General features: G+C 39.9%; 1 protein-coding gene across 2 annotated transcripts; it reads left to right on the top strand.

Annotated features, from left to right (window-relative positions):
* The first annotated feature begins 5996 nt into the window (after positions 1-5996).
* On the top strand, positions 5997-26840 carry tec (tec protein tyrosine kinase). 2 transcript variants are annotated; one of them, XM_019363292.2, is made up of 18 exons: positions 5997-6743; positions 9635-9838; positions 11326-11430; positions 12768-12849; positions 14278-14406; positions 17307-17343; positions 17427-17663; positions 18472-18537; positions 19344-19398; positions 20572-20651; positions 20740-20873; positions 22269-22343; positions 23042-23213; positions 23776-23992; positions 24118-24182; positions 24274-24392; positions 24483-24640; positions 26218-26840. In XM_019363292.2, the coding sequence occupies exons 2-18, from the start codon at positions 9701-9703 to the stop codon at positions 26299-26301; spliced, it is 1953 nt and encodes a 650-aa protein (XP_019218837.1). In that variant the 5' UTR covers positions 5997-6743; positions 9635-9700; the 3' UTR covers positions 26302-26840. The 2 variants fall into 2 exon arrangements, with proteins under 2 accessions (XP_019218837.1, XP_019218836.1); XM_019363291.2 differs by lacking the exons at positions 5997-6743; positions 9635-9838; positions 11326-11430; positions 12768-12849; positions 14278-14406 and having other exon boundaries at positions 17307-17359; positions 17465-17663.
* Positions 26841-27082: the final 242 nt, after the last annotated feature.

The following is a 27082-nucleotide window of genomic DNA, read 5'->3' as shown; positions in this document are numbered from 1 at the left end:
TTTAACCCGCAGTGACTTAGCAGGTTGCAACACAGCATTTTAGTCAGGTTTGGGTTTTGACTTTGACTGGGACATTGCAGCACCTTGGTTATTTTCTTTTCCAGCAAATCTGCGTTAGCGATCATTTCTTCCCAACAAACACAACAATGTCGACGAAACGTTTTGCACCGTCACAGGCACCTTCGGATGTTGGACTTGTTTTTCTACGAAGGTTTGAACTTTGAGAGTGTTTAAACAAGAGAGAAAAATGTGAAAATGTTCATGCCTGTCTGAAAAAAGTGTATAAAGTGTGTAGTGAGAGATTTTTACAGCCTTAAAACATCTATAATAATTGTAAAAAAATAAAGCTGGTTATTTTTAGAACGTAACTCTGCGATAAACGAGGGACCACCATAGAGGAATTCATGGTCAGCATCATGCCTGCGACCTGTCCGTTCCTGAAAAACAAAGCCCAAATAATCCCCCTTCCACCATCGTTTGATATGCTGTGTTTGGTTTTCTCCAAACACACTGCTGTGCATTACAGCCAAACATCTCCACTTTGCTCTGGTCTGTCCAAAGGACATTGTTCCAGAAGTCTTTGTTCAGATGCAGCTTTTGCAAACTTCAACTATGTCGCCATGTTCTTTTTAGAAAGAAGCTTTCCTATCAATCCGCACTTGTTCAGTCTTCACTAACACTTAACATGCTAAATGAGGATTGTAGAGTCTTCAGTACATATATATCTTACAATAATGTCACCTTCATTGCATCCTGTGTCAGATATATGCCGTTTTAGCTCTTTATGAGACTCTTGTGGTCACAGCAAAAGCTGCTTTCCTGAGATGACCATATTTGGGACATAACCTCCCTCTGATCTCACATAGAGCCGATAGGAGAAAGTAAACTCTCTAAGGGCATTTCCAGCATTCGGCTATGTTTAATATGAGCATCCATGGTATGTGTAATAACAGAAAATGAGCAAAAGCAGAGAAAATATTTCAGCTCATTTAAAGCAACACTTATAAATGCTTTCATCTTCAAAGGTGGCCTAACTTTTGAAAACGTCGTTTCAAAAGTGGATTTTAGAAAATATATTCACCGAGAGCTGTCGCCACTCTTTACAGGACCCAAAGAGTTTCCAAAAGCAACCCTCCAACACAGCTGCACTAGCAGTATTAAATATTTTCCACTCAGCTATCAGCCGTGCGGTGTGACACCCCTCCCACAGTTTGAGAGGAAGTCCCAGCCCACTCTTACTGATAACAGTAAAATATATAAGGCTTATCCTTTATTCACCTGAGCTTATGGGACATGGGACTGTGCAGATTTCTCTTTTCCTCTCCACCACAAGACATATGTCATGTGTGGTCTTCCTCCCTGTCACATATGTTGTAAAATAGTCCAGATTTTTGTTTACTTATCTATCCATCCCAACCTCCTCCATGCACTGCCTTTAAGACACTGTAAGTAACCTATACTCTTATTTTAAATGGACCTAGAGGACATTTTAGGGGCATTTATTGAAACTGAAGGTCTTTTGGAAAACCTAACTTTGTTTATGCTGATTATGGGATGACACAACACTTTTCCCTTTTGACAGTTTCCCAGATATGGCTCTGACCACCGGTACAGTATGTTGACAGATATTCAAATCTAAACAAAAAAAGAACGTTATGCAATTTTCGAATATCAGGTGTTGAGTGGCACAACAACACTGAGAATACCTGTAATCCATAACAGTCCTTTCTCTGTCCTCAGTCATTTGCTGCTGCTTCGGCTTTGTTTGTTTTTAGTAAAGATAATAATGGTTCAAAGTGTCTGCCATGAAGTGTATACCCACAGGAAGTGTTGTGCCTCCACAGTCTAATAAAAGAAATGAAACCAGCAGCATGAAAGAAGTAAAACCATGAGATGTGTTAGAAAGTTGGTGTCTACAATGAAACAAAGTACAGACAAGGTCATTAGTCTGAATAAACTCTAAGCTTTAATTGAGTTTGATCATGAACAGCTGGCAGGAGTGCAGGATTGAGCTTTAAGTACTTATGCAAACCTGAGCCTTAAAAATTATGCATTAATCTTAAACACAGGCTTAAAAACTCTGCAATAGTCCCCAGGAAGACGATGATGATGATGGTGTGTGTGTGTCCTTATCACCATGTTGGATGCATGAAATTACATTACATTTAACACATAAGTATAAATCCCTTGTGAAGATTTGCTAATTTAACTAGTGTATCCTGTTGGATACACTAATAAAGAAGTTTAAAAAGAGATAAAATTTCAAGGCAAATGTTATAATTTAATATGAGATATCTATCCACTCTCGTCAATTCATCATGGCAGGCTAAACCGTTTATATATGCATATAAAAATGTTGAATTTGATTCCATTTCCTATATACACACACACACACACACACACACACCTACACATATCTATGTTTGTATTTTTATTCTTGGACTCCACTGAGGTAGTTCAAAATCATTGTTATTTATCATATACTCGACCTTGGTGCAGCCTGTCAAATTCACCCTCATCTGCATCAAACATCTGTTTCAGTTCCTCATCCCTTAAGATAACTTCTTTATGATTGGCTGCCCCTCACAAACAGAAAGTTTGATCAGCAGGTGGGTGGAGCTTCTCTTCCGGAGATTATCATATTGATCAAGAAGCAAAAAATCAACCAGCCATGGAGCAGCCGTTGGCTTGTGATGTAAACTACATAAGTGGCTGATGCCATTGCTAGCATTCATGACAGAGCGTGGGTTTAATTGCATTGTGGTCGTGTCCCACTGTTTCATGCGGTGCCAGTGACAGTAGAAACAAGTACAATTATGGAAATTTTTCTCTTTATTCACTGCTCTTCTTATCTGACAGCTGTGCGTCCTTATATTAACGCTATGACAGGTATTGTGTCACCAATAAATTCCAGAAAGTCATAAGAGGAATTGATGGTACTGAGCAGGCTGGTTGCCAGGTGCAGCGTGACATTTCTATGGAGGTGCATCTCAGGTTAAGCTGAGGGTTACGTCATAGCATTTCAAAGGGGTGTGTGGTTAGGTTTAAGGTTTGTGGTAGGTTTAACACAGAAGAATATACCCCCTGGAAGTACGTGCCCATCAAAGAGAAAGAGGTCAGCAGTGTGTGAGATAATTTGACTGGTCAAAAATAGTCTGACTGGTGTTCGTGAATCTGTCATTATGGAGACAATCTCAGGACAGGAATATCTATGGAAGCGAGGACCTTCTAAAGAGTAAGGACAGCTAACACTGACAACATTTTCTTAAATTTGTTTTGAGATCCGAACATTTTCAAAAAACAAGAAAAAGAACATGTCTGAAGGTGTGGGCATTCAGGACTGAATGATAACCACTTCTCATTGAAATCTAACACATTTTTGAAAAATTACATTTGAAAGAGAGGAGCTCAGAAATTCTTTTGCTTATCTGTTATAATTTTTGATCCATTGGTTTATTTTTCATATTAAAAATAGCAAAAGTTTCTAATGATGAAGTCAGGGTATGTGCAAGTAATCCCTGTGAGACAAATGTTCATACCAGGCTTGATTGCTCATACTGAGGCTCATACTGAGGATTCTGGCATGTTGTTGGCTATGAACTCTTGCTAATTTTAGCTTTAATTGCTTTTTTGAAACCTTTATTAAACTGGTGAGGGTGATTTAAGTGTTCAGTTAGTTTAGTTGATACATAATTTTCCCCACAGGTTAGAGGGGAGTTATACTTCTGTGTTAATTCTACATCTGCATCTGATGTTATTGTTTAGCTGGCGTGATACAGTCCACGGGCAGATACGGACGGTTATCAATGAGCCAGTGTAAAAAGTATGTGGTATAACCGGTTTGTGGGCTACTATTGCTTGTGCTGTTGTTGGTCTAACATATAAAGTTCTATCAGAAAGAGCTGAAGTAAAGCCGACTGTTTAAAACCATGAAAAGTGATTACTGGATCCACTGTCTGCATACTGATTTTTTTTTTTTTAACTTTGATGGTTTTTCATGTTTCTCCCATTTCCAGTGAACTCTGCTATCAATCCCTTCCCTTTTCAACTAATCAGCATTTAAAAGATGTAAAAGTCACACACAGCTAGTGATATGCTGCTGGGTGGACTGTGTGGGAACACTTCTGTGGTGGTTAAAAACTCCTCTCTGTACACTGTTTGTATGGACTTGACTTTGAAGGTAGGAAGGGTCCAGCCAAAATAACTATCCAAGGTGCCTCTCCTTTACATTTCACTTGACTCTCATAATCCTAGTGTTATAGTAACAGCTACATTATCTGTTTAAATCATGTTATGCATTTTCCTTCTGAAATGAATTGTCAGTGCAAACATTCACTCAGTCATTGCACACTCCAATGACTTAAACAGTCACTTTTTCAGAAATGTTTTGGTAGGAAAGGGGCATGCTGGAAAATATATTGCTTGTACTTCCTGACCTTTGGTCACTGTCATTTGGACAAAATAACAGCAAACCCACTGAACTCAACCATGTTTGTTGGCAAGTGTCTTGTGGAGTGGTTTGCTGGTACAGCGGCAGCAAGCAAAGCAAAAAAAAAGTGTTGGTCAAAAGAGGAAGGAGAGAGAGAGAGCAGGGTGAGGACACCAACTGAGCACAAGGCCTGAACGATGAAGCTCGGATGGCTGCGTAGGAATGGAACTTTGTTACCACTTATATGTTGAACATATACATTCGAACTGCAACATGACTGTGTGATACATGCAGCACCTGCTCCAGTGGAAACAAGTTTTGAGTCAGGAATTTTATAAATGAGAGTACTTGTTGTACGCTGACTCATCACATCAGTTTGTGAGGACCTGTGGTAAATGAACTTCTCTTTGTTCCACACTTACAAACACCACAGCTGCACAGCTGTGTTTTTAGATGTGATGTCATTTTAGTGAGTCCGAGTGTGTTTTGTTCTTGGTAGAAGATGCTGTAAGTTTAAAGCGCAATCGTCGCATCCGCTGACGCGACCTCTGACGGTTGTCGTCCATGGTGCTGATTAAAAGCTGGAATGATGCTACTGTTAATATCGATTATGACTAGGGATGGGTATCGTTTAGGTTTTATCCGATACCGGTGCCAAACCGGTACTTTTGAAACTGTGTCGGTGCTTAAACGGTGCTTAAAGAATGGAGAACACAAAATTGGTCCAAAAACCTCTCATGTTTAACTGTTTTTTTTGTAAAAAGATAACAATGTTAGCCTTTTCTGCAGCTATAGGACATATATGGTCTCACTCTTGGCTGGAAGCAGTGCTTAATCAATGGAAAAAACACAAACTTTGTCCAAAAACCTCTCATGTTTAACTGTTTTCCACTTTTTCTTTGGTCATTTTAGCCTTTTTGGCCAGGGTGAAGGGAGTATCTGCCATCAAACAAGAAGACAGCCGCATGTAACTACGACGGTGTTTGCTAGTTCACCTTACATGCATTAATGTAATAACGTGATTAGCGTACTCAACGTTAATTACACACGAACAACATGAAGCTACTCACGCAGAGAAGAACGGCTGCTGCTGCCATCATCATCCTCATCATTTCTGCTACGCTGACAGGGCTAGGGGCCAGGACTCTACTCTTCGGGTTTTTGGGGGATGTTGCTAACTCCAGGTCCGATAACAGGCACCACACCCGCAGTAGATGTGCACGGTGTGAGGTCTCGCAGCAAGCTATCAAACACGGCGCATTTCTCGGCTTTAAAAAAAAAAAACGTTATGCGTCGCCAGGTGTTTCATCGGATTTGAGGTGTTACCTCCTTTGACAGTATCACAGTATCAGCTTAAAGCACTTGTTGCAGGCTGCTGAGTTTGCATCTTTTGCTGTGAAGTACAGCCAGACTTTGACCGCTTCGCCTTGGGCATTTTTAATCTGTAGCTCTGCTCTAAAAGAACGTACGTACCTGGCCCCGCCTACTATCCTTGGAAACGTAAAATGATTGGCTAGAATTGGCTCAGGAAAATAAAGCACCGAAATGTGCGCTGCTTTTCGGTCTGGTTACTACCGTTTGTCAGAACCACTGGACACCGGTACCCATCCCTAATTATGACTATATCCTGTTATTTTTGCACTTACAGTGTGTGTGAGAGAGAGCGACAGAGATTGAGAGATGCCATGTTTGCTCAGGTGTAACAGGGCTCTGAAGGTGCCCCCCTAAAAAACTGCCCTGGGGCCTTTCGTGGAGTTACTACATTTGTGCACATTAATCTTTTGAAACCTCAGGGTGTACGCAGGGTGTGACCTCATGTGCACATTTCTACAGATGTAACTACAGGTCGTGTTGACACAGCTCTATTATTAGCCCTTCCCAACTACTTTATCCTAGTTTTGGAATTCATCAGTGAGAAAAAAAAAGTAATATAGAAATTCACAGATGTCAGCAAATTCCTGCAAGTGCAATAAAAAAATTGAGTCACCACAGCAAAACTGGGACCCGTGATGGAACAAAATCCCAGCATCTCATTTGCTTCTTCTGCACGAAACACGAGGTAATTAACAGCACGCACACACGTGAACGCTGGCGACGGGGGACGGTCACCCACTGGTGACGCAGCGTTCTACAAAGATTCACCCCAGAGGTCTAAATCAGTCACCGTGCTGCAGCGCAGTACGAGGAAGTGCGCGTGTCCGTGAGCCAGTGCATTTCTCTTCATTTCCTGAATCCCGCTCCTGATATTCACAGTGACATGGGAGATCCACGCGCTCCAACCAAGTGAGGAGAAACTGGGAAATGAGGCGCGGAGGTAAGGGCACCTTCTTTCCACAGACATCCAGCGAAGTTCCTGTAAACTTTCTGGCTTTTGTGCGCAGAGTGTGCGGCTGTCCGTGAACGAAACCACCGAGTGTGACTTCAGGGTTCAGAAGTGCCGCTCAGCTGTGAGTTTAAAACACAGGATACGGTGCGAAAACGCTTAAAAACGTTAAAAGCTATCATTGTGCGAGGGCGATGTTGCAGCAAACAGACCAGACTAAAAAGAAACACCATCAAAAATGTTAGGTTGACAAAAAGACACCGCAGTAACGTGTACGGACGGACCTGCTATGTGCTGCTGCCTTCTAAGTTGTCCTTATTAGTGTTTAATAGGACAGTATGAGTTTTAAAAAAATAATATATAATATGTTATATGTAGTAGTACTGTGTAGTATCACCTGAGAACAGGTGTACAAGCCGCGATACGCTTCAAATCACCGGCGAGCGCTGCCTTCCTTCTTCTGCATTTAAGTGCGGTTGGAAAAACCTAACGGACACTACTATAAAGAATCTCGGCCTTGTTGGGGCCATTTAAAATCCAAACTGCACCCACGCAGTGAAGGGTTTATGCTTTATAGACGAATGTACTGTGAAGATTATACCTGAATGTGTTCTATTCATAGTCAAAGGATGCTTTACTGCTTCCTGAATTGAAAAGAAAGAAGGTAGCAGGTGAAGAGGGGCAACAACTTGGCCTTTGACTAAGGAGCGGTGCCACAGCTCACCAGTAACAAATGTGCGATCATTGTGCAATGCCAGTAAGACAGGTGTTGCCTTTGTCACCCTTCGGAGTAGTTCGAGATATAGCATGAAAACTGTCAACACGTTTATCCCATACATACAGTTACATAAAGGAAACCATTTACATGTCTCTGTAGGCACATGCATGACACTGTTGTAACTGACGTTATATCAAATGGTCTTATCAGATATTATTCGCAGTGTTATTCTGCATGATCTTAAGGTTTTAGGTTAGCATTATGGAAACAGTCTCATGAGACCAAAAGAAGAGGTTTCTTCTGCTCTGCCTCAACCCAGCTTTGTTTTTCGACTCGTTTTTGTTTCGAGCAGCAGTAACACATGTCTGACACATTTCGAATGCCACCAGGAAGTCACCTGCTGGTTTCTGGACTCTGGTATTTCAAAGGGCTCTATGTTTGCTTGCTTGGATGCATCACACAGACACATACCTGCTGGTTCATGCTAAGTGACAGACTCTGAAATACTGAAGCATAATATTTGTCAGCTAATTACAATAAGGAGCTAACGTCACAAACGATGGGATGTTTGGCTAATGCAGCCTCACAAACACACCCCAAAGTTAAACCTCAGCAAAATTCTAATGACTTGGGTGAATTTTCCCATCACGCAGTTCTTAGAAACAGCTTCTTGTAAAAATGTGATTTCCTCGGCTGAATTTGAGAATCGTAAAATTAGGAGTCTGTGGGAGTGTTTGTGCACTTTTGGTGACAGTTTAAGGTGACCACTGTGGGAAATGCGTTGGCTATGAGCATTAGCATGTATTTTTAACCTCAGGTGTTGCTGCTTGGTCATGCCCGACCCCATCTGCCTCCTAATGTTGAATGCTCACATTACTTTTTTCACAAAGCAGAAACAAAAGGCTTCTGTGTAACGCAGCTAAACATTCACCTTACCTCTGATAGATTTGCACGGAATCACTTATTACTTGCCAACCAAATTTGTGAATCACTCGATAAGTTCAAACTGAGAGAAGAGCTTTGTATTGAGTGGACACAGATAAGAGCACATCCTCAATCAGCTCGATACAAAACACCTCTTTTAGTTTGAAATTATCGATTGACTCAGTGTTTTACTGGATGATTGATGACCACAAAAGATGTACTGACTATTGGATGTGGTTGGTAAGCTTAATATGCTACTCACCTACCCACAAATGCTAGTGACTAATTTATAGTCGATGAATTCCAGGCCCACAGGTTTTTATCAATCACACTCAGTAGTTTGTGCTGGTTGAATCAATCAGGCCATCGAATCAATCACAGCAAATGAGCTGATAATCAGCAAGACAGTTATGTGACTGCATAATGAGCTGACAGTGAGTGAATGGCTTGTGAGGCCACTGAGTGCAAAGGTCATTAGAGTTCATTACTTTATTAAAGTGACACATATGGTGTTTTCATGGTGTTACACGGAGCAGATCTTAACTTTAACTTTACTCTTAAAAGTAAACAATTAAATTTTAAGCGTTCTGTTAGCGCCCAGAGCATGATTTTGTGTGGTTTGTATTTTAAAGCCTATCTTAAATCTTATCCTGGATGAATCACATCCTTCTAGAAGAAAACAAATAACAAAGGCTGAGGTGAAATGAGTAGACACAAGTGAAACTAAACCGTGTTATTATAAGATAACTGAGCGTTGCCGGTGAAATAAAGGAAATCAGTGTGCATCGCATGTAAACAGAGACAGTGCTCATGAGCCTTGTGGCTCTAAAGGAAAATAAGCAGAATCAGGCAGACAGAAATAGGTCATAATGAAAGCTCGGTATAGATGGCTGCACTTCCTCAGAGTATGGGCGGATGTAATGACCAAAAATGAATCCCTGCTAAATAAAGCTTCCACAGAAAATGCATTAAAATCCCTCAGAGCTGCTCGCTGTGTCCAGCTTTCCAAAAAAGCTCCATACTACCAGAAATTTAGGAGAAAACATTTGTTAAAGTTTTACTGTGATAGAAGCACAATGTGGTCACAGACAAAGGAGGACTTCCTGTTTGTGGCCGTACTGGTTCGAATTTATTTCATCTCAGGAAATATGTTAACTCTTCTTTGGAACAACAAATCTGAAGGAGTTTTTATGTGGAAGGAGGAATGTGTTAAATTTGGAAATTTGGTCATCTCTCTTAGATCAGCTCCTTACCTTTGCGGTCTGACGTCTTCCACCAATGGGCTGAGGCCGTGGGTGGGGCCAGGATGAGTGCGGATCTGCTGTTGGAGGAGTTGCTGATCAAGCGTTCGCAGCAGAAGAAGAGGACGTCGCCGCTTAACTACAAGGAGAGGCTGTTCGTCCTCACCAAGAGCCGGCTGACATACTATGATGGAAAAGCTGAGGTCGCTTTCAGTTTCTGTTCAGTTGTTCTGTTTTTATTTTTAGCTCCTTTAGTCAAACTCCTGATGAGATTACATAATGGTGATGGTCATCCACTACTCCTACAGTACTGGTCAGACTTTAGTGAAACAAGATGTACATGATTTGCACATGATGCGACTGTTTGTAAGTCTCCCTGACGTCTCAGTGGATTTTAGGGATTTTAGTTCTCAGACATTATAACAACCTGTGAAATGTGATGGATCATGAGCAAGTCCAGCTCTGACATTTTTGCATTTTCTTAAAGCAGACTTATTCTGCTCATGTCCAGCTCTGTAACTTAATTGTTGGACTTTATAGCAGTAAATTTTTTTACAGTCTCTCCAACAATCTGATTTAACCCCCTTTCTTTAATGCCACCCTTACTTTAACAGAGCTTCATCTGAGTGGCTGCTCGTCATTGAAATGAGTGATGACCATATTAGGGATATCCCCTCTCTATGACATCATACAGATCCAAAATTGGGAAAAAGAATGACTGAAAAGGAGTGTTCAGAACATTCTACAGCATGACTTTTGGCTCACATAGATTACTTGTACATGTAGTGACTTCATTTCAAAACTTTATCCATGTTTTATCTAAACAAGACACATATAACAGACAATAAGAAGCACTGGTTCAGCATTTGTACTTACCTAGTTCTATACTTTAGTCCTATAATATAGTCTGGGAATTAGATCAGTAGATCTTTGAACTTGCTAGTGAAACATGTTCAATATCCAGTCAGCTTACTCAAAGAGGAAAACTGGAAACAACAGCTGGACTCCTGTTCAGCAGGTATTTTTGAGACATTATTAGAGACGCGGTTTTCAAAGAATGCTGAAGTGAAAGCTATCCGAGAATTCAACAACAGCACAGATGATGCAGAAGTCTAACTTACAGGGAAGAAAAGCACCCTTTGGTTAAATAAATAGCAGCTGTGTGTGTTTCATTAAAGAACATTTGAGTCAGCAGCACTTTAATTTTACACTGAGCCAGAATAGTCATTTCTCTTTTGACATTAAGCTAAGCTAATGGTTCCAGTTCATTTGTACTGCACAGGTGTGAACGTGTTATCCGTCTACATTATTTTAGTGTGAACTATGCTCTTCAAACTCGACAAATGAGTAGGAGTGACTGTGAAAATGTCTTTTTAAACATTTTGTTGGTTCAGGTAGCAGCACCCCGTTTTAAGGTCAGTGTCCATCTCATTTGTACTTTCAGTTTTGCTAGAAACACCCACATAGCTGCACACAGGGCTCTTATCCCAGTTTAAATCAAAAATACTGCTGGAGGAAATGACACGGTGTTTGAAGTTACATGTCAGATTAGTTCAACGATCATTTCATTACTGCTGATGTGCAAATATATGCTATGTTAGCACAAAATGTCTCAGTGTATAAGACTGCAGTTGGATAATATTACAAAGATAGCAAGAACAAAAAAATGACACGATGTTTGCATCAACAGAAGAAGTTCAAGAGGGGCTCCATCGAACTGAGTCGCATCAGATGTGTGGAGGTCGTCAAGAATGGAGGAGGGGTCATCCCCTGCCAGAACAAATACCCCTTTCAGGTACAAACACACACTCTCACATGCAACCAGAGAGACCTCTCTTTTTTATATTCACACTGTCGAGTTAAAGGAGTAGTGTAAGATCTGTGGAAAAGACTGAACAGTCCTACCTGAGAAACAGGTCAACATTCAAACTGTTCTTAAGACCTATAGTTACATTCAAAGTAAAGGAGCATCTAAAGGGAATGTAATTACTTTGATAATGTAACCTGGTGTTCTTATATGTAAGTGGGGTAGAAGACACAGACTATATGTAAAAGGTAGACACCAGGACATCGCCCATTCATTTCTGGAGATTTTAAAGTCTTGATGCCATAAGAAACCAAATTTGGACAAAAGAGTGCAGTACTAAGTTAGCAGCTAATGCTAGCTAGCTTGATCAGTAATCTGCTTTCATAAACTGTATTACAATGAGAACAGACATGTATCTGCTTATTACTGCTAAGTATAAGCAGTAATAGACTAATAAAATACTAGAATTTCATTTGACAAAACTGAAGCAGGTTGGTAGGATGCCGTGTTGCGGTGTGGTGTGGAGGTTAGCATGCTTGCCTCATAGCAACATAGCAACCTCATAGCAACCTCCTGGGTTTGAATCAAGGGTAGAGACTTTCTGTGTGGATTTTGTATGCTTTTCCTGTATCTGCAGGGGTTTCTGTCCCTTCTCTGTTCCAGCTGGCTTGTTAACCAGTGTAGGAGTACATTTGCATGGGTTTTTTAATAGGAAAACAACTATGCAAATAGACACAAATTGAGTCCCATTCTTAAACTGATCAATTGTGGGTCAACGACCCTCTCAAAGGACAACTGGGACTTTCTACCATTTGGTTTTAGAACTGAAGAAGCTTCTCAGATGAGAGGTGAAACATTTTCATGAAACTTAAAGAAGTCCAGTAATTTTTTTTTGCCAAGCCCCTTATACAAATCAAAATATTACATCATTTTGGACCTCTGACCTTTTCTTGAAGGTCAAACAAGCTCAAACTTTCATAAAACATCTTTTATCTTCAAAAATATGCTTAAATTTTACTCTGTTTGTATTGGGAGCATTTAGGAAATGACAGTGGTATATGGGGATTATAAATATCACATTATAGTTTATATCCAAGTATCATGCCAAATTCAACCACACTTTCACATCAGCCTTTCTTTCACGTTGTGTTATTTTTGCTGCATTGTGAAAATCTTAAAAGTATGTTTAAAAAGAACAAATGAATATGTAAAAACTATAATACTAATCCCTTAAGAGCTGGCTTGGCAGATGTTTAAGCATTCAGAGTGCTTCTTGTCACTATCACTGCGTTAGCAGACAGATTTTTCTTTGTGTTTGTGTCCAGGTGGTGTATGATAGCAACACCCTCTATGTATTTGCTCCAAGTCACGACAGCAGAAGCCGATGGGTCCAGAGCCTCAAAGATGGTCAGTCCCTGTTTTGTTCTGTGAAAAGAAAGCAAAGGCACAAATTCAGGGTTAAGATACTTTGGAGATCTGAACTACTGCAGAGATGTTTTTTCACACGTTGAACCACAAAGCACAAACTGGTTTTCACACATGCAAAGCCCTTGCCAGCACCCCTGCACTGTTTCCATTGTTCTTGTTGCTCCTTTCGTGAGAAATTTTACATTTAATTTACTTAACAGAATCACTGGGGGCTGCTTAGTAGTTTGACCTGATTTCTCAAACCTCAGAAGAACTATGGCTAGTTCATTTTTTTTCTCATAGTGTCTTATAGTTTGCACCGTGTATCAATACTAGTTCTTCTAGAGATGCACCAATCACGATAGTCTTTTTATTTTGTTGATGTTTTTATTCCAAAGAATTTAATTTTCTTTATAAAATAATGCAAGTATCAGTCATCAGGCCTATAAATGGGTGCAACTCGACCTTAGAAGTGACCAAATCTACATCAATCTGATGCATATTGAGAATTAAAAAAAATGATAACATAAAAACACCCAGACGATCACAGGATCCTTGACATGATAAAGAAAAACTCTTAAGAACATTCAACCTAATAAAGAGCACCCTCCAGGTGGTAGACATTTTATTATCCCGAAAAGACTTGATAAGAGAAAATACTGAACCCACAGCAAGATTTATGAACCATGAATCATCCTTAAGAACGGAAATGCCAAATTAAAGTAGGAAAAAAAAAATCTGAACCAGCCAAACCTGGACAGAACAGCTTTTTTGGGCAGGTGACATTAAAATGAACTTGTACCAGAAATATGGGAAGAAAAAAGTATGGGGAGGGCTTGGAATGATTTATGAACTGGAGTACACAACAGCGCCTGAAAACACGTGGCTTATAACGGCAATAGGTCACTTGCATTTAATAAATGATGTGGGGAGATGAAGGGATTCAGTCAACTGCTGCAAAGTTGACTTTATGCCGCTTACAAATGGACAAGAACCCAAAGCATCAAGTGAAAGAAAACCAAAAGTTTTAAAGGTAAAGGAGTGGAATATTCTGCACTGACTGAGGCAGGAAGACCCACAAACGAACAAGTGAAAACAGCTGCATTATAGGTCTGGCAAGGTATTACAAAAGAGGAAACCCACTCTTTTGTGACAATCATGAGTTCCTCACTTCAAGCTGTCACTACAACTGTGGTTAGAGTTTAAACATTTCACAGGATACTTTTGTTCCACCCTAAATTAAAGCTAATTAGCTGCAGCTTTTGTGATGCGTATGCAGTGTATGGACCTAACTTTATATACAATCAAACAGCTTATCAAGGAAAACCAGTCTCAGATAATCTAGACATAAAAATTCAAAGAGAGGCAGCAGGAAAGACCTGGTTTTGTTTAAATTTTGTGTGTTTGTGTGTGTGTGTGTGCATCCAGAGATCAAAGACAACCCAGAGGTCTTGGTGAAATTTCACCCTCAGTTCTGGCAGGATGGGCTGTGGCTCTGCTGCCGCCAGGCAGAAAAACAAGCACTGGGGTGTGAGCAGTACAACCCGTTAGAAGACAGTAAGTGACTGACGCTCATATGTTTGTCTTTCTGTACTACATCTAGACTTCCTTTCTCTTGACTTTGTTATTAACTTTATGGTTAATAACAAACTGTGAAAAATAATTAACCTTTAAATGGAGCTTGTAACGAAGGCCGGTTGTCCAGAATGTCTACAAAGAAGCTGCAAGGCACACAGTGCTTCAACCAGCCCCCCTCCGATGAAAATTATGTGTTTATCCATGTTTAACAGTCAGGATTTCATAAAGAACAAATCAATTTCATCAACCTGTCTGGTGACACTTTGACCCAGATCTGAAGCAAGGTTTAGCTTATATTAGCAGCACGTCTTAGCTGTTTGCTAAGCTCATGTCCTCTCGCTGCACTCATTTTATGTCAGCTCAGCACCAACCACATCACATCGATTGCATCATACTGGAAACTAACTAGGTCCAAAATTCTACATCAGTGTGTTAACATTAAATGCTACAGACCTTTACAGCGTCTTTTTAGCTCACAGTTATGGCCCCTGAGCTTCACATAGAATCCATAAATTGTGTGTAAATATCAGTTTTCATATTTCATTTCTCTGTATTAAAAATTCATTTTGTGCTTTATATACTAGAACAAAATAAAACAGAAAGCCTTGTTTTTACATTGTATTCATGAGAAAATGAGCTTCGGAGTCCCAGACGGATACATGTTACATTTTTAAATCATGATATTAGTCACACCACAAAGCCAGTTGCACGTAATCTAAAAGAGGTAGCTGTGCTATAAAGTGTCCGAGTCCACAGTGAATGTGCAATTCATTATTGTCATGTGACATAAAAATAAAAAAATACACTATATTGCCAAAACTAATTGCTCGGCTGCCTTGAGTAACATCCCATTATTGATCCAAAAGGGATCACTATGATGCAAAGTCATGTTTGAACAGGAAGGGGCCACAAACAAACTGTTCCCACAAAGTTGGGAGCATGAAGTTATCCAGTTTGTGTCACTGGAACTAAGGAGTCGAGCCCAAAATCCCCCTCCACCAAATTTTAGACTTGACACAATGCAGTCAGACAATGACCATTCACCTGACTGCCAACCCCAGACTCATACGTCAGATTGTCAGACAGAGAAGTGTGATTCGCCACTCCAGAGAATATGAGTCCAAAGGCAGCATGGTTAACACCACTGCGTCGAACGATTTGCATCGTGCTTGGTAATGGAAGGCTTGGATGCAGCTGTTTCCATGAAGCACTGTATGCACTGATCTTGAGCTAATGTGAAGGCCACATGAAGTTTGGAAGTCAGCAGTGACTGACACTGGAGAAAGTTGGTGACCTCTGTGCACCTCAGCATCTACTGACCCAACTGTTCTTTTTGTAAGAAAGTGGTAATTATTTTATGGAACAAACTGTTCATGGTCTGTTAGTCCGAGATCTTAATGACCTGAGCAAGTGACCTAGGGGCAGATGTTACAGATCATTGGCTCAGACAGGTGGTGGCCAGAGTGACCGCAGTCTCAGGCAATGTTTAACCTCTGGTGAGGTAGCAATATCTAGGGCCATGTCCACACTAATACGTTTTTGTTTGAAAACACATCGTTTTCTGTCTGTTTTGGCCTTCCGTCCACACTGAGACGCCATTTTCGGTCAAGGAAAACGCAGCATTTTGAAAACGCTCTCCAAAGCGGATACATTTGAAAACGCCGACGATGACACATTTTAGTCATGTGATGCAGTCATGTGACCAATTAAACTAAGATAGCGGAGGGCATTATACAGCAGTAGTTTTGTTTGCCCTCAATTTTGACGGCCCTATTAAAGATTAATATTTGTTTGTACATGCTCCAGAGAGCTTTTCTTCAAATTCTTTAATTCTCACTCGCTTTTGGAATTTTGTACTTTTGTGTTACTCGCAGCAACAACTCCACCTCATTGTTAGTCCATTTAAAAAACTCGGTGCTTGTACTCGACATTTTGCCGCAACGTTTCAAAGAGCCGTCAGAACACCGGAAAGTAAATAAACGGCAGACAGAAATGAGACAGGTCGAATTGTCTTGGGTTTCACGCATGCGCAGTACTGGAACGTAAGTGTTTTCGGATGTTTCAATGTGGACACACTGTGAAAGAGACTGAAAACCATAGTGTGGACGCGGAGCGTTTTCAGACGAAACTGCCATTTTCAAATTTATCCGGGCTAGTGTGGACGTAGCCTAGGAGAGAGAAAGGAGGGCAGCCAATAGTTTTGTGGGCTTTGCTAATGACCATTTGTAGCCTCTTAACACTTTTTGTCAGCTGCTGGGCAACCAGCTTACCACACTGGGAGTGAGTATGTTGAAACACTAACTTGTGGAGTGGTAACAGGCCAATGGCAGCTGAGTTGTACTTAAATAGCATTTAAATGTCCCAGATAAAGCCTACCAGTTTTGTATAGTCACATGCACAATTAAAGCCACAGTGCAAAGCCACCTTTGAGTATGCAAAGTGACTCCAGTCATCAGTGAAATGTAGCGATAACTACATTAATACACTTTGGCAGAGCACCTCAAACTAGTAGAATACATTTGTAAAAGTCGGTAGTATAGGAAAGGTCAACCTTTCACAGTAAACATTTTCAGATAAAACTCTGTGTTGCTCCATTTTCATGGTTGTTTTAGGACATTTTGAAACCCTTGATTCGCCAAGTGAGAAAAGAAAAACAGGAAATTACATTTATAGCTTAAAAGCTAAGGCGTTGACTGGCACACTGCAACAGTTTAGTGAGCCTCAGCTGTTAATCAGCCACATAACAGGTGACCAGAAGCAGAGGGGTCAAGAGGTCCGCGTGAACTGAAAGCAGAGATCGTGGTGAAGATAAAACAGAATGAGAAAATGTAAAAACTTCATGCTTGACTCGCTGTTTCTGTTCCTTTTTTTTTTTTTAGTTTCCAGAAAACCTCTGCCCCCGATTCCTGGAGAGAAGTATAAAAAAGACAGGGTAACCACATACACACGTACACACACACAGAAGTGTACTACTAATATAAGATATTAGTAAGAGTCAGGAACTGCAAGCCTGTAGTCACTCCTACTTCTCCTGCAGCGTCGGAATCCTCCTCCCGCCCCCCGACCCCCCAGGGTGAGGACGAGGACGATGAGGAGGATGAGGAAGAGGAGGTGGTGGTGGCTATGTACGACTTCCCCGGCATGGAGCCTCATGATCTGAGTCTGGTGAAAGGGGAAGAGTATGTTATCGTGGATAAGTGTGATGTCAACTGGTACAGGGCACGCAACAAGTATAAGTGAGTTCATGTTGCACATATATTAATAAACTCTGATGGTGACATTTCCTTTCTTTGACAGTTTTTTTATACACACACACACACACACACACACACACACACACACACACACACACACCAGGCACATAGACTGATTTCCCATAAGGCACGGGTTGGTGACCTTTTTCTATTAAAAGAGCAATTTGTAGACTGAAATAAATCTGCAAGGAGCTGCAAAATATATTTGGGCCTTTTAATGAAGTAGACATAGCCTTTAAGTGTAAATTAGCCAATTAGCTAATAAAACTTAAATGTGTGGTTAAAATCTTTACCACATGTGAGTACTCTGCCATCGGCTTTTTCTAATTATTTGGTGTCTCAAAAAATGAAACTGTTTACATTCATGCATTATTTTAATTATTAATTAGTACCTTACAATATGAAGCACCTTGAAGTAACTGTTGTTTTGATTTGGCGCTATATAGATAAAATTGAATTAAATGATAATGAGTTTGAAGTGAAAGAAGAGAATATGAGTTAGCGTGTTTAGGCCTAACCCTTGTATGTATAAGCTACACGTTTTAAAAAGTGAAGAATGTAAAGAATCACAACATTGTTCCAGTGTTTGTGAGGAGGTGAACTGGCTCATGTAGGGTCAACATTCTTGTGTAAATTTGGTTCAGGCCCTTAAAAGTGTTTTGAAAGCGACCAGTCAAATGTTGTACTTGTACTAGAAAAAAAGAAAAGAAAAGCGTGTTTTTCTGTGTTTTGCCACCTAGTTCCTCATGTCTTTGTGTGTTGTGGTGGTTTGTTTTGTGTTTTTTCACAGTGAGGAAGGATACATTCCAAGTAACTATGTAACGGAGAAAAAATCCGGAAACTTGGTCCAATATGTGTGAGTGTGTTAATCATTTCTCAGTTACAGTTTGAGTTTAATGGCTGACTGAATCCTAATGTTGTAGGATTGTTAATAGAGGGTTGTTCAAATTTGCCATTTCCTGAGTCTGCTAGGACACCAGTACACTTTCTATGGACTGAAAGTATGGCCAACCGCCAAACTGTTTGATACACGTTGGGCACATTTGAATTAGAGTTTGATATGTGGTGTTTTGCTCAAGTTAACTGTGTCAACTTAAGTACATCTTAAATAGGTTTCCAAAGTTAAAGTGTAATTTTCTGATTAAAGCTGTAATTAGTTAAAGTTAGACCTTTATGATAAAACCAGGATCCGTATTAGTAGAGGTCACACACTTGCATTCTGTTGTATTGTCTATAGACAACTTATAATAGTAATAATAACAAAATTAACTAAAATTAAACTAATCTTGAACATTAATTAACAAAAAACGCTAAAAACACTCTTTAAATGAAGTGAAACTAAACCAAAATTAAAACTCCCGTGGTTGACTTTCAGCTTTCCTGCGACACCATCACAATGTCACTGATGAAATGGTTTTGCCACTGTAAGTGGATCAAAAACTGTAGAAGAGAAATTGCGATCATTTGGAGGCCAATGTTGTACTTTTGAAGTAAATGTATTTGCAGTTGAATCAAACAGTTCACTGTCAGTCATGTTATCCTCCAGCAAACGCTCATTTCACTCTTGACATTTGGATTCAGCCAGCTGATAGTGCTTTACAAAGCAGGCAGAGCACTGGAGAGAGTCTCATGTTGTGTTTTTTTTTTTTTTGTTTGTTCCAGCTGGTACAATAAAAATGTCAACAGGAATAAAGCTGAGGAGCTGCTAAGGAAGGAGGTTAGACTCTCTCTCCTTTCTCCGGTTCTTTGTCTTTATTCCCTCCCTGTTCATACGTACTCCTATGACACTTTCTTCATTATGTCTGTAATGTGTCTCTCTATTTTGTCTTCTAGATTTAGAGACAGTGACATTAGTGATAGCATTTTGCTGAAAGACATCTGTTCTTAAGAAAACACAGTTTCTTGGACTTCTAAAGCAAATTTAGACATTATCAGCCTTTCTGGTTTTCTGGATTCTTTGACTAAGATGATTGTGATAACATAAATTACTGTCGTATGGACTACAAAAGTCTTGAATTTTAAATGTGTTAACAGCCACCAGGCGAACTGTTTAATATTAAAATGGCTTTTATTTTAACTACATAGTTTCCACAAACTAGAAAATGTTACATTTCAAATTAAGTCTCATGCATTTTGGCCTTTCAGTATTTCCATTTAATAGTTCCACACAGGTTAGCGTTCTATTAAAAAAGAGGTGGATGTTAATCCAGTCTGACCCTAATCATAGATGGTAAAGTACAAAGTTTAGTCTAGGTCAGTTTAGGAACAACAGTGAGCTGAAGAAGTAGCTGCTTAGTTTCATCCATTACAGGCACGCTGTCACGGCTGAGCAGCCGGTGTGTTTAAGGAACGGACCCAAAAGCGGACACGGGAGAACTGAACTGAAGTTAAACAAAAAGCAAGCCTTTATTGGGGCTGATACACAAGAAAACAAACTAGATAAAACTCAAGGCACACAAATAATAACCCCAGAACTCAACATCATCTCAACATCAAAATGTAACATAAGAACTCAACTGAAAACGCTGGGTCACTCTTCTGTATACAAATCAGTAGAAGGTCAGGGGGCAGAGTTAAAATGAATTATATCAGACTAAGAGTGAACAGAGTGTTTTCTTTAATCTTTTAACAAGCACTACGTAGCCGATCTGGGGTTAGAGTTCATTTTTGCCTGTTTGGAACGCTCAAATGGAAAATCCTGCAAGAGAAAAACTGCAAGGTCAAAACTTTCTTTTGTGACTAAAATAAAACCCACTCTAACCCAAAAACTAGTCTGTCCTGGTGTACGTTGAGAGGTTAAACAAAAATATTCTTTGATTATGTTAATATCAGCATAATCAAATCTTATCTAGTTTTCAGCCTGTGTTTGTCTCTGTGCCATGCCCTCCAGGATAAAGAAGGAGCCTTCATTATTAGAAACTCCAGCACCCCAGGAACCTACACTGTTTCGCTCTACACCAAGTCTTCAGGGTAATTCTGCACATGTGTGGTAGTTATAATTTTTAGGACATAAAGCTCATATAACTTGATTTACACTGTGGTTATGTTGTATTTGTAGGGATGGAGGTGCAGCTATTAAACATTACCACATCAAGGAGACGCAAACCTTACCAAAGCAGTTCTACCTGGCTGAAAAACACCTCTTCAGCTCCATCCCGGACCTGATTGAATACCACAAACATAATGCAGCAGGTAACAAACATGCACACGGAAAAGCTTCAGCCTGTGCCTGTAAAATTAAAAAGAATTTATGTAGACTGTTAAACAGTGACTTTAGCTAAATGCATTACGCTGCTTTTCTGACTTTCTGAGGCCCAAAATGTCAGTGGTGACAGTGATGCACACATCGCAATCACATTGTGTTCTGCGTCCTGATTGGCTGTAGACCACTGTCAATCAATCTCGTCCTGTGTCTCCTGTACAGTACAGAATCCGTTCAGCTTGTCAAATTTACATAAATCTTCGATCGCTAGCAGTGTGACTCTGAAGTGCTGTACTGTATGTTTGTAAGTTTTCTCCCCAACAAACACAACAGTGTCGATGAAACATCGTCACCTGTGGGTTCCTTTGGTTTCATTCTATAAATACTGGACTTATTTTTCTACAAAGGTTTGAACTTTGAGTGTTTAAAGCAGGGAGAAAAGTGTGAAAATGTTCCATCCTGTCAGAGAAAAGTGTATAAAGTGTGTAGTGAGGGGTTTTACAGCCTTAAAACATCTATAATAATTGTAAAAAATAAAGTTGGCTACTTCGCAGATTTCACCTATCGCTGGTTATTTTTGGAACGTAACTACCGCGATCAATGAGGGACCACTGTATTACAAAAATATTACAAAAAGTACCTAGACTTTAAGTTGAACTGTTTTACCTCACTACTGAAAGTAGTGTGTACTTTCTGACACATGATCCTCAATGGGATATTGCAGGGTCTTCACCTTACAACATAAAGTGCCTTGAAGTAACTGCTGTTGTGATTTGGCGCTATATAAATAAAATTGAAGTTAATTACATTGAAATAGGTTCAAAACTCATTGGAAAGTTAATTCCAGAACCAGTTTTAGTTTTCTAGCCTGAACTTGAACTGACATTGTCAGCAATGGACATATTGTAAAACGAAAAACAATCGAAAAGGCCTCATTACATGGATTTGCATTGCACGTACTCAATGTACACATCTGTGAAATATCCATAAGTAAAGCGAGGTCTGCCGTCACGCTTGCTTTTCCAAGTCATAGGTCAAAAGAAGTTCAGTTCATAAGTGATGCAACAGAGCACCTGCAAAGCCGTCGAAAGTTCGAAAGCTCATTTGGAAGGTTTCCTGAAAAGAACAATTACTAGTACTGAATTTGTGAAGTTGTTCTTATTTGTGTTGACTGAAAAACAGTTTAACTGTAACAGCTGAGAATAAAGGCAAAGCTTTGATGTATCATTTAATCCTCACCTATACCAATCTAGATAATGACTCAAAAAATGTTGAATGTGGATACATCTGACAGAAAGCTTCCTTGTCTGGGCTCCCCTTTTAGCCCATCTGGAAGGGCTCTCTAGTAAAGTTTACATTTATATCTCTCTATACGTATCTCTCAGGTCTTGTAGCCAGGTTGAGATATCCTGTTGGAAAACAAGACAAATCAGCTCCATCCACTGCTGGCTTCAGCTATGGTGAGTCTTTATGATAAACTGTGTATCTTTAAATAAATAATGCTCTTTTTCATATATCAAATGCTTTTTATTGCCAATTATAAAATAAAAAATAAATATGAATGACTGACTAACTCTCGAGGTGACATGCACAACATTATTTAAAAACAGCTGAAAATAGAGTCCGCTAACCGTCAACAGTGACAATGGCTGGCTCCTAGCGCAAAACAGACTCCAAATTACTCATAAGGAATAAAAAACTCACAATGTGGTTTTGAATAGGTTGTTATTAGCAACAATGCAACAAATAGAGCTAAGTTTAGCCTTTGTTGGGTATTGAGCAACTTCTTTTGAAAGATAAGCCAATATCAGCCAAAAAAAACCTATCTTGTCTGGCCAAATTTGGCTATCAGAGGAAAAATATGGTTATTCTTGCTAACTCCAGGATGCCTGCATATATAAATAAATTACATTTTATCTTACCTATCAAAATAATGTCTTAGATGAGAAACTCAACTAATTCATGCACACCAAGTCCAAGCTAGTAACTCAGATGTTAACTTTCAAAATATTTTATGAACTAAAATTAAAAATTAACCATTGCCAGATTGATGCTAGAGTACAAACTTGAGTTCACTGAAGAGCGACAAATATCATTAACAGTGTTTTTGTGGGAGTGATGTTGTGCTCTTGTAACTTTTGAAATGGTTCCCCTTCAGAAAAGTGGGAGATCGACCCCAATGAGCTAACCTTCATGAAGGAGCTGGGCTGCGGTCAGTTCGGAGTAGTGAGGCTCGGCAAGTGGAGAGCTCAACACAAAGTGGCCATCAAGGCATTAAAGGAGGGAGCCATGTATGAGGAGGACTTCATAGAGGAGGCCAAGGTCATGATGTAAGTGAGGAAAAGACCAAAGTTATACTGTATAAGGAAATGGTGAGAGAAAGAGGAATGAATTGAACTATGTTTGCAGGCCTATTCATAAACTGCATAGATGAAGTCATCCTTCACCTGTGCCACCACCTGGTGGAGGATAGAAAGTGCTACAGCAATATGTCACCTACTCCTTATCTATGTGCTTCCATAGTTTAGTGGTTTACACATTCACCTCATAAGTGAAAGATTCCAGGTTTGTTCCTGGGAGAAGACACAAACCCTTTCACTGTGTGAAAATCTGCCACATCAAACATGTGGAGCTACCTACTGTGGTGACGGCTTGTGAAAAAGGGAGCAACCAAAAGGAGCTTTCCTTACCTTTTCTCTGTCCGGTAGAATGTTGGGTGGTGATTGTCTCAGAACAAGCAGAGAAATGATCTATTTACAATCAAATACGACAAATGAGGAACTGAAATCTGTAACTGAATCTTCACATTTGAGCCTCTTTGACCAGCAAATATTTAAAATTGCTGCTTGGAAAATGTCATTTCCATTTTACAAAACCACTTCCCCTCTCCAGGAGACTGTCCCACCCCAAACTGGTGCAGTTGTATGGGGTGTGCAGCCAGCAGCGGCCAATCTACATTGTCACTGAGTTCATGGAGCAGGGCTGCCTGTTGAACTACCTCAGGCAGCGGCGGGGCAGCTTTAACCAGGGATGCTTGCTGAGTATCTGTTTGGATGTCTGCGAGGGCATGGCGCACCTGGAAGCCAACGGCTTCATCCACAGAGACTTGGTAACTTCAAGTTTGGGTCGTCATTGGGAAACTGTTTAACCCAACGCTCAGGAAACTGAGCTGCTGAGTACTTTTAATCACATGTTTTGATTCCATACTATTCTGTTCGTCTTTGTTTTCTAAAGGCAGCCAGAAACTGTCTGGTAAACGACTCTCTGGTGGTGAAAGTGTCTGACTTTGGCATGGCCAGGTATGAGTTTCCCTCCAGTTTTGAATGACTTGCATTAAGTCAGCAGATAGAAAATAAAAGTGTCTGATATCACTAAATGGTTTAAATGCAGATACGTGTTAGATGATCAGTACACCAGCTCATCAGGCGCCAAGTTTCCTGTGAAGTGGTCACCTCCTGAAGTCTTTAACTTTTGCAAATACAGCAGCAAGTCGGACGTCTGGTCATACGGTGAGCTGGGATATTTTTCCACTTAGTTTAACAGACAGAAATTGTTTGAGCGCTCATATAAAAAAATCGTCTCTGCGTTTGTGTCTCCAGGTGTGTTGATGTGGGAGGTCTTCACAGAGGGTCGGATGCCATTTGAGCAAAGTCCCAACCATGAGGTGGTGACATTAGTTACACAGGGTCATCGACTGTACAGGCCCAAAATGGCCAAGCCCGTCATCTATGATATCATGCAGATGTGCTGGTATGAGGTGAGTAAAAAGTGTGAAGTAAATTCCTTATATGAGGCAGAAATAACACTAAATAACTGTAATGCAATTACTAAACTTTGTACTAAATTACTAAAAAATGTAATGTGATTATAACAGGGCTGCAGCTATCAATTATTTTAGTAATCGATTAATCTATCAATTATTTCATCGAGTAACTGGATAAAAAATACTTTTGTTTTATTAATGAGCAATAATAAATATTCTCAAGAGAAAGAAGAGGTCTTTCAAAAATGAACTGCTTATTGGTTTCCATTTTAGAAAGGCTAGGAAGGCTTTCAGAGTTTATGCCTTTAAAGGAGAATGTGGTGGCTGCAATGAAGAGAGCATATCCGCATTCTGAAGTCCCCCCTGTGCTTTGATGCAAAGTTTTTGTGCTGCTAAAAATAAGACGTTATGATGGTGTAGACGTTAATTAATATTAACAATAATTCACTGTCCAACCTAAATTCGCTCAGGTCAGTGGCTCAGAGTTTTATTAGCGATGTCCATTTTTATTAGTTTGTGACAAAAGCTTTTATTTTTATATTTTTAAATGTTAATACAATTTAATTGATATAGTATTTTACATTATTTCACTTTCAAGCTGAAAAATGTTACGAAAGCCTTGAAATTTAAATGGTCTAGTACACCCTATGCCCCCCTTTAGACTCGCCCCTGTTTGCTTCCATGTAAAATAGGACGGCTGTCATCAGCCTTCAGTATGCTGTATGATTTGAACATGATATTAGACGAAGTAAAAAGTTCATCTGCATATTTTAATACAACATCTGGAAGCTTACTGCTGATTTTTCTGTGTAAAACAAATGGCGGTGGATGGTGTGACGGCTCCGCCTCTTTGCTCTTCCAGTGCAGACTCCTGCTCCAACTGTGCCAGCGTCATCATCACTGCTGCTGTTGTGTTATGAGTTGGAGGCTGTGTGGGCTTAATGTTGTCAAACTTATTCGCACGCTGCTCCTAAATACGTTTGTATTGCAGGTCTGTTTTTAGTCACAAATGTGGGTGAAACGCTCACGTTTCCATGGTGACAATACCGTGCTAAGAAGAATCGAAGCTAAGAATTTGTGTGGAGAATTTTTTATAATCAAATTACTCGATAAAGCGTTGCAGCCCTAGATTACAGTAACACTTTACTTTGGAACACATTACGTGAAACACAAGTGATCATTCACAAAAATCATAATGCTGTAATTTGTTTTGTTTTGCTTTATGATTTGGCATGACCTCTATTGACCTCTTTAGCTCAGCTGTTTCTAACAGTGGTTTCCAGGTGGAGAAGTAAGAGCGCCCTGAGACAAGCCCATTTTTGCCTTGGGATAATGTGGCAATCATTGTTATTAAAAGACAGAACCACACAAACATGACTGAAAAGAACAAGAAAAAGGCCCAATGTTTGACTTTTTTGTTACATGCAGAAAAGCTGAACATTTACTCATTTAAATCAACTTTTTAATATGGATAATTAGAAAGGTCTGATGATACGAGAACCCATCGTCTAACATGATATAAACCTGTAAACGTGTTGTATTCAAATATCTTGTGTCTTTTCTCTCTGCAGAGGCCAGAGGACCGTCCATCATTCGCCAGTCTTTGTGTAATGATCTCTGATGCTCTGGAGGACGACGAGGCAACTCTAAACTGACCAATCAGCTGCTTGCATCCTCCATGGCTGCCATTCAGGAGCCACATCTAAAATGCAATGAAATGGTGCTTATTGTGTCTGGAATGGACTGATGAACTAAATGTGGAGGAAGGACCAGTCGCACCAGCTCTAAACTCATTCTCCGTTCACTAAATCACATCAGCTCGCACCCATGAACACCTGCACCAGCAGTACTAAAGACTAAAGTTCACAACACATGTTGGTGGTATTTCAAGATGACTCACCAGCATGAACTGACAGCAACAATGAAAACACATAAAAACAGGCTCTGCATGTACGATGCATTATCTGCTGACATGTTTCCTCCCACTCAGACACGAACAGGAAGCCGTTTGGTCAGAGACCTGTCAGCAAGAAAAAGCCACAGAAAATATTTTTTTGTCAGGCTCAAGTTTCCCCTAACTTTATACTCATTTGTGTCAGCCGTTGCTGTGACATCCATGAGGCCTACAGCAACCCATCTAGTGTTAGTGTTGGGTTTGTTCTGAGCCCATGCTAAATAAACACATTTTCAAATAGTAGATGTTACATTTTAAATTAAATCTCATATTTGTTCTGGTAAAAGCTTTTCCATTGTTTCCTAAATAAAACAGAGGATTGTAATGAAACCCTGACCCTAACAGTAGAGGGGTCACCATCGAACTGCTAATCTTTTTAAAGTCAAAATATGTAACTTTTGCTTTATAAAAAACTGCTCTCCCTAGTCTGTGAAATTCAAACCATAGGACTGTGTTTCGTGTTGGGGCTCGGGCTGGGGTCG

Source organism: Oreochromis niloticus, linkage group LG3, assembly GCF_001858045.2.
Source record: "Oreochromis niloticus isolate F11D_XX linkage group LG3, O_niloticus_UMD_NMBU, whole genome shotgun sequence".
In the NCBI taxonomy this organism is placed as follows: domain Eukaryota; kingdom Metazoa; phylum Chordata; class Actinopteri; order Cichliformes; family Cichlidae; genus Oreochromis; species Oreochromis niloticus.
The sequence above is the reverse complement of the archived record's forward strand: the minus strand, read 5'-3'. Positions and strand labels throughout refer to the sequence as shown.

Bases quoted from the DNA above. Each gene is read 5' to 3' on its own strand.
- tec (XM_019363292.2), top strand. From the start codon at position 9,701: ATGAGTGCGGATCTGCTGTTGGAGGAGTTGCTGATCAAGCGTTCGCAG. The intron at 20,652-20,739 runs GTAATTCTGCAC...TTGTATTTGTAG, and splicing joins CTCTACACCAAGTCTTCAGG to GGATGGAGGTGCAGCTATTA. The intron at 23,214-23,775 runs GTAAGTGAGGAA...TCCCCTCTCCAG, and splicing joins GAGGAGGCCAAGGTCATGAT to GAGACTGTCCCACCCCAAAC.